The sequence below is a fragment of the Chaetura pelagica genome, unplaced genomic scaffold, assembly GCF_000747805.2.
Source record: "Chaetura pelagica isolate M959 unplaced genomic scaffold, ChaPel_1.0 scaffold397, whole genome shotgun sequence".
Classification (NCBI taxonomy): domain Eukaryota; kingdom Metazoa; phylum Chordata; class Aves; order Apodiformes; family Apodidae; genus Chaetura; species Chaetura pelagica.
In genome coordinates, this window is record NW_009953851.1 from 102,978 (window position 1) to 110,435 (window position 7,458).

At 51.9% G+C, this 7,458-nt stretch overlaps 1 protein-coding gene across 1 annotated transcript; it reads left to right on the forward strand.

Moving 5' to 3' along the window:
• Positions 1-2,366: 2,366 nt before the first annotated feature.
• LOC104391986 (cytochrome c oxidase subunit 5A, mitochondrial) lies at positions 2,367-5,435 on the forward strand. Its single transcript, XM_010001340.1, has 4 exons — positions 2,367-2,376; positions 2,800-2,973; positions 4,291-4,412; positions 5,311-5,435. The coding sequence occupies exons 1-4, from the start codon at positions 2,367-2,369 to the stop codon at positions 5,422-5,424; spliced, it is 420 nt and encodes a 139-aa protein (XP_009999642.1). The 3' UTR covers positions 5,425-5,435.
• Positions 5,436-7,458: the final 2,023 nt, after the last annotated feature.

Genomic DNA, 7,458 nt, shown 5'->3' on the forward strand with positions numbered 1-7,458 from the left:
GAAGCAAGAAGCTCAGGCCTGTGCAGCTTCATGAATAGCCGATTAATAGGCAATTAATAGCCAATTAATAGGCAATAGCCAATTAATAACAAATTAATAGGCAATTAACAGGCAGGGAGGCCCGTTTATTCCTTCCTCCTAGCACATGTCACCGCAGGGGGTGGGTGGCAGCCCCCCCAAAAACGCCGAGCAGCAAGTGGTGGTGGGCACGTCGGGGGTCCCAACTGCCTCTAGAAACCCCCTTTTTCTTAAAAAAAACCCACTTAAAAAGAGCAGATTGCAGGTGGTTTGAAGGGCCTGCCTGCCCCTGCCGGCCTCTCTCCTCCTCAGCAGCAGGTTCCACCTTCTCCTTTCCCGAGGGCTTGTATGACACGGGCCCCACTTAACCCCCCTCGGCCCCGGGGGCTCGACTTGCAGCAGATCTCATGGGGTCACCTCCCCTGGGATCAGCATCTCCCCTGGGGTCACCATCTCCCCTGGGGTCACCATCTCCCCTAGGATCACCATCTCCCTTGGGGTCACCATCTCCCCTAGGGTCAGCATCTCCCCTGGGGTCAGCATCTCCCCTAGGGTCAGCATCTCCCCTAGGGTCACCATCTCCCCTGGGGTCACCATCTCCCCTGGGATCACCATCTCCCCTGGGGTCACCATCTCCCCTGGGATCACCATCTCCCCTGGGGTCACCATCTCCCCTAGGATCACCATCTCCCTTAGGGTCACCATCTCCCCTGGGTTCATCATCTCCCCTGGGTTCATCATCTCCCCTGGGGTCACCATCTCCCCTGGGATCATCACCTCCCCAGCCCCTGCTCCCCCTGTTTCCATCCTGTCCCGCTGCAGAGTGTGATGATGTTTGTGCAGCCCCACTCTGGCCTTTTCCAGGGAATGAATTCCTGCTCCTTTTGACAGGAGATCCTAGATGTTTTGAGGCTTCTCGGGCTCTTGTGGAGGTTTCTTGGAGAACCTGAAAACCTCCGTGCCCTTTGTCTCTTCCCAGAGCTGGGAGTTGTTGGCCTGCTTGGACTTTCACACCAGGGTGATGACCTTGAGGGACCCTGGGGAAAGGCTGGGCTGCCAGGAAGGTGCTTCCAGACCCAGGATATATAGATAAAAACAGTAGTGTGGAAAACAAGGAGTGGTAAAGAAACATCCCTGGGGTTTTCTCTGAGATTTCCTCTTTCTTTGCAAGAGTTAAGGAAAAAAAAGAAGAGATATATTCTCCCCCAAGCAGCCAGGACCTGAGGGCTCCTCAGTGGTGTCCTCTCCTGCCCTGCCTGGGCTCTGAGCTCAGCTGTGCATGTGATTTATTGGAGAAAGGATCCCTTTTGGAGCTGGGGAATCTCCTTACAGACCTGCAGGAGAATGTTCTCATTCCATTTGGGCCTGTCACTGACTTTTCCCCTCACCTCCTTGTGTAGAGAAAAGGTTTTCATGGCTGGGGAGGTGTTGCATGGAGCAGAATTGCAGCTGTGATGTTGGCCCACCTTGAATTGTGTTAAATTGTGTTAATTGTGCTTTGTGTTCTGATCAGGCTGTCATGTCATGAGGCTGAAGATAGTCCCTGGAGTTGCTGTGTTTTGTTCTGTGGTGTTTTAGAGAGAATTCTGCTGCTGCTCCACAGCACACCTGTGGCCAGGGTCACCCTGTGATCCTCAGAGCAGACAATTCCATCTGGGAAGGATGCAACCTGGTCTGGGGGGGTGTTTCTTTGAAGGAAAACTTTGCAGTGGGTTTGCCTGAGGGGTTCATGGTGAATTCAGAAAGAAGAAGTGACTGAGCTGTATCTGACTTGCTCTGAAGTGGAGCTTCAGCCTGGCAAGGTCATGTCTGGTGTGTTGACCTCTCTGCAAAGAGGAAGGGGTGGAATTACAGCAGTTCCTGGCCAGGCTGTGTCCCGTGGGTCAGGCAGCTTGCAGGGCAGTCAGGCTCTGCAGGGAGCACCCAGGGTGGCTGGAGCTGGCCTGGGGTTCAGTTCCTTTTGGAAAACTCTTCCCACCTTTGTTGGAAGCAAAAAAAATCAATCAGTTTGGGATAGAGTTGAAGGAAAATATGAGTTTCAAATAGTGTCTTCCTCATTTGCCCCTTTTCATACTTTATTAATTATCAAATTTTAATGCAGTGACATTGAGATGGAGAGTTTTATCTTGGATAGAGGCAGCAGTGGTTTTGTGTCCTCCTTCCCTCTCATTGTTCTTGTCCCTTGTGCTCCTGAGAGCCTTTTTTGGCTGGTCCCAGCTCATTTTGCACAGACCACTTTACAACAAACCTTGAACTGGTGGAATCCAAGACCTGGTTGCTCTTGAGTCATCCATCAAAGTCAGGCTGTTGGTTGGGAAATCTGCTTTCCCTGCATGACAAAATCAGTTATGGGGCAATGTCAGGAGTAGGAGTTTAGCCCAGAATAAACCAACGTCTTCATCTGAAGTGGGTAATGGGATAACTAGTGGGAAATAGGGGCTTATTTCTGGAAGGAATGCCATGGAAAAACTGATCTGTGGAGCTAAACTCACTGCATGGACGTATCCCAGTGTTTTGGGAAGGGCTGAATGCAGGGAACGGAAGAGTGGAACTACTTCAGAGTGTCTGGTGGTGAAGAACATGTCTGTTAGGTTTCTCTAGCTTGCTTGGCTCTGGGAAGTGGGAAAACCCCTTTATCTAATGGAAACAGGGCTCCCAGAAAACTCCCCCTAAGGACTAGTTCTATAGAATCGTTTTGCTCTTGCGTTTCCCTTTCTCCTTAAAGATTCCTCCTCTGGTATTTTAACAAGCTGTGCCCATCCAGTGCTTCCCCAGAATGAGTGAAATTCATACTTTGTGGCTTTTGGCCCCTTGTTGTCCCTTCCTCTTTGCCCCCAGCTGTGCTGCACGCCCGCTGCTACTCTCATGGGTCCCAAGAGTCAGACGAAGAATTCGACGCCCGCTGGGTGACGTATTTCAACAAGCCAGATATTGATGCCTGGGAGCTGAGGAAAGGTATGTGGAGTGAAAAGGGAAGAGTAACATGGAAGTAGAACTGCTGGGGGACAGGTTTGTGACCAGAAATGACTTAGTTTTTACCTTGCTGATGGAGGGCAGAGGTGGTGGAAGCTGGGAGTAGTAGAAAGGAGGGAAATGTTTGCCCTGAGGGTGATATATTTGAGGTCAGGTGTTGCTGAGTGAACAACCACACACATTTTCCTTTGGACTTTGACTTAGTGGGTTGGCCATAACTCACTGTAGACTCTCTGGTTGTCTTCAGGTGTTATTTGCTGTGGAGTTGCCAGCTCCTATTAACTTACCCCAATTAGAGCTTATAAATGTGTTTGCATAACAGCCAGAAGGCTCTTTCCAGCCTTACCTGGATGAGTAGGTGTTGGGCTGTTCCCTTTGAAAGGGAACTAACAGCAACAGGAATGAAGTAGTTTGGATGTCTTAAGGATTCCATAACTGAAGAGCCACAGTACAGACACCAGCTGCTTTTGGGAGCATGGGTGGAACTGGGATTTCTTGAAATCCACTTAAAATGTTAAACACTACAGTAATGAGCAACAGTGAGAGGGAGAAGAGCAAAGCAAGAAACCAACCGTGTCCTGGGCTGCATCAAAAGCAGCGTGGCCAGCAGGGCCTGGAGCAATGTGACCAGTCCTGGAGCCCCCAGCATAAGAAGGACAAGGAGCTCATGGGGAGAGTTCAGAGGAGGTCACAGAGATAATCTGAGGGCTGGAGCAGCTCTGCTCTGGAGCCAGGCTGGGAGAGTTGGGGTGTTCAGCCTGGAGAAGAGAAGGCTCCAGGGAGACCTTAGAGCACCTTCCAGTGCCTGAAGGGGCTCCAGGAAAGCTGGGGAGGGACTTGGGACAAGGGCAGGGGGGGAGAGGACAAAGGGGAAGGGATGAAAACTGGAAGAGGGAGATTGAGGTGAGACATGAGGAGGGAATTGTGGAGTGTGAGGGTGGTGAGAGCCTGGCCCAGATTGCCCAGGGAAGCTGTGGCTGCCCCATCCCTGGGGGTGTTGAAGGGCAGGTTGGATGGGGCTTGGAGCAACCTGGGCTGGTGGGAGGTGTCCCTGCCCATGCAGGGGGTTGGAACGGGATGATCTTCAAGGTCAGCCTGGGATTCCATGACTCTGTGAGAAGGGACCCCTTGTCCCTGTGTCTCCCCAGAGCAGCACAGAAAATACCAATCCCCCCTCAGGATGGGGGTGCTGAGACTCAATTCTTTCATGAGAGGAAGCAAAATAACACTCGTCGGGTTCCTTTGGACAGGGTGATGATCTGATGCTGAGTTCCTCTTGGTATTTCCTTGCATCCACAGGCATAAACACCCTGGTGGGCTATGACCTGGTTCCAGAGCCCAAGATCATTGACGCGGCTCTGCGGGCCTGCCGGCGGCTGAACGACTTCGCCAGCGCTGTCCGCATCTTGGAGGTGGTTAAGGTGAGTGGATTGTTTTTCCCCTCTTGGAAACAAGCATCACTAGAAAGAACTATCCCAGAGGAGACAGCTTCTCCTGGCTCAGTGGCTTGAAGAAGCCTCACTGGTTTCTTAAAGGGCTCAACGCTGAGCTGGCTGGGAGTGGTAACTCGGGAAGCGGTGTAGGCTGGAAAAACATCAAGCAGCACCATGAAACCCAAGTCCAGCCTCAGCAGGGAGATAACATGAGTGGGGATGGAAGCAGGAGTTCTATTTCAGCCTTGGAAACCAGCAGCTGTGCTCTTCTAACTGTTTGGTTTGGGTTTTGTTTGCCACAGGTGAGGAGGACTGCCTTGGAGGTATTTGCTGTTGGCTCTTAAAGCCACTTGCTTCAAGCTCTGCTCCTCCACCAGCTGCTTCTCAGTTTGCTATTTCTGCAGCCTTCTGCAGAACTGAAGCTCTTCCAATGGGTTTAGAGCTGTAAGACCCATGGAACAATCTTCCCAGTGGTTTCCTTAGCTCTTTTTTTGATTTCCTGGTCCCCATCATGTAGGGGACAACTGAGTTTATCAGAACCCTGGGAGCAACTTTATGGTCTTCCTGAAGTCCTGCCCAAATATTATTCATAGGCTGCTGTTTTTCCCCTGATTTCCAAGCAAGTTAAGTTTTCTCTCTATTACAGATCATCTGTCCAAAAGCTGATTTTATTATTTTTTTTCCCCCCTTTTCCTGTCCAGATCCCACTTTGATTCAATTTACTATGGAATCAGCAGTTTTTTGGGCTGGTTTGTAAAGCAGGAGCTACTCTCCTGAGCCAGAGGTGGATCAGGCACCATTTTTGAGAGCACACACCTGGATTGCAAACCTGGGTGGGCCTGGACAACAGCTTGTTGTGAAAATAACACCTTTATTTTTCCCTCAGGACAAGGCAGGACCTCACAAGGAAATCTATCCATACGTTATCCAGGAGCTTAGACCAACTTTGAGTGAACTGGGCATCTCCACTCCAGAGGAACTGGGGCTGGACAAAGCATAAACCTTCTTGGTAAGGGTTGCTGTTGCTTCCAAGACTTTTGCCATGGGAATCTGAAACTCTCCTGGCAAGGATGGAGTCCTTGCCTTTGTGGCTCTGTGAGAGGCTGAGAAGTTCTTGTAACATGATTCTCCAAATATCTCTCTCCTGGAAAAGTTAGGAACAGGTCTCCTAGAGAAGGTGGTAACTGATTTCAAAGAAGGCATAAAAAAGGGACCTTCAAGATCATCTAGATCCAACCCCCTGCATGGGCAGGGACACCTCCCACCAGCCCAGGTTGCTCCAAGCCCCATCCAACCTGCCCTTCAACACTGCCAGGGATGGGGCAGCCACAGCTTCCCTGGGCAACCTGGGCCAGGCTCTCACCACCCTCACACTCCACAATTCCCTCCTCATGTCTCACCTCAATCTCCCTCTTCCAGTTTTCATCCCTTCCCCCTTGTCTTCTCCCTACAAGCCCAATCCTGAGGGCATTGAGTCTTGGAAAGCCACTTCTTCTACTGCCTCTTTAGATCTGAGCTTCTAAGTGCTCTCTAAACTTAAAAACGACCAGAACTAAAGACACTGATGGGCTCTCACATGAGCTGCAACATCTGGTGGCTTTGTTATTAATCAGCAGCTTCTCTAATTAATGAGGAGCTGGGTAGACAAGACCTAACATGCTATAATCCCAGATTAAAACTAAGCCCAAAATAAAAATCCTGACAGAATTCAGTATCTGAACTCAGTTTCTTCAGCAGGTGGCTGGTGTCACATCCCTGCCTTCTCCTTTTTTTGATATTATGCTTCGAATGAAGAGATCAGCAGTCAGGCTGCAATTAGTATCTTGATCCTAATTCTGGATCTTCAATTCCTGCCCTTCTTGCCCTGGGATACCTCATGGTGCAGGGAGGGTCTGGGAATGTGGTGCTATTGGGCTTGGCATCTAGAAGTGGGCAGTGGAAATGGCACCTCTGAGACCCAGAAAGCTGCTGCTTTCATTGCTTTTCTGTCCTTTTCTCTTCCAGGTGCATTATCTGAGCATTTTACTGATGCCACCTGCTTGTACCTTGTCACCTGGAGACACAGCTGTTAAAATGTGACCTCCTTTGAAATAACCTTCTTCCTTTATTGAGTCGCCATGTGCCTGAGGGGGAAGTTGGACCTAATAAAGGAGAAACTGGTTTGACTGAGGTGGCTGGTGTGATGGTTCCTCCTGGGTTTTTATGGGGAGGAGGGAGAAACAAACTCTCCATGTGCCCTCCAGGCGTGTGGGAGCTTGTCAGGCAATGTTTGCTCGGCAGAAAGCCTGTGGCTGTTGTTCCCACCACCGGGAATGGGGAGGGAAGAACCTCCAGGGCACTGTGACCCCCCCAGTGCTGGGGAGAGGGAAGTGGGGGGGGGCACAGACTTCCCAGGGAGGAGCCTGGGGCTTCACTTCGGGAGAAGGTGGGGAAAGGGAAGGGTCTTTATTATTTTAATTCCCTTAGAAGAAGGGAGTTTGTCACAACAGGAATTGGGGCAGGGAAGGGGATTCCCCCTTGTACGGGGGGCTGATGGCAGGGACTGGGGGTCCCGGTGGGTCCCGGGATCCCGGTGTCCTGGTGGGTCCCGCTGTATCCCAGGGTGTCCCGGGATCCTGGTGTCCCGGTGGGTCCTGGGATCCTGGGGTCCCGGTGTATCCCGGTGTCCCGGTGGTCCTGGTGTATCCCGGAGTGTCTCGGGGTCCCGGTGTGTCCCGGGATCCTGGTATCCCGGGGTGTCCCGGCGTATCCCGGTGTCCCAGGGTGTCTCGGTGTCCCGGTGTCCCAGGGTGTCCCGGGATCCTGGTGTCCCGGTGTTCCCGGTGTCCCAGGGTGTCCGGGATCCTGGTGTCCCGGTGTTCCCGGTGTCCCAGGGTGTCCGGGATCCTGGTATCCCGGTGTTCCCGGTGTCCCAGGGTGTCCCGGGATCCTGGTGTCCCGGTGTTCCCGGGGTCCCGACCCGCATGCGCGGCTAAGGGGGGGATGGGGGGGCGCTCAGCCCCTCCTCGCTTCCCATTGGCTGGGTGGTTTCCCC

Coding starts and splice junctions, on each gene's coding strand:
- LOC104391986 (XM_010001340.1), top strand. Junction 2,974..4,290: donor TGCCTGGGAGCTGAGGAAAG/GTATGTGGAGTG, acceptor TTGCATCCACAG/GCATAAACACCCTGGTGGGC. Junction 4,413..5,310: donor GCATCTTGGAGGTGGTTAAG/GTGAGTGGATTG, acceptor TTTTTCCCTCAG/GACAAGGCAGGACCTCACAA.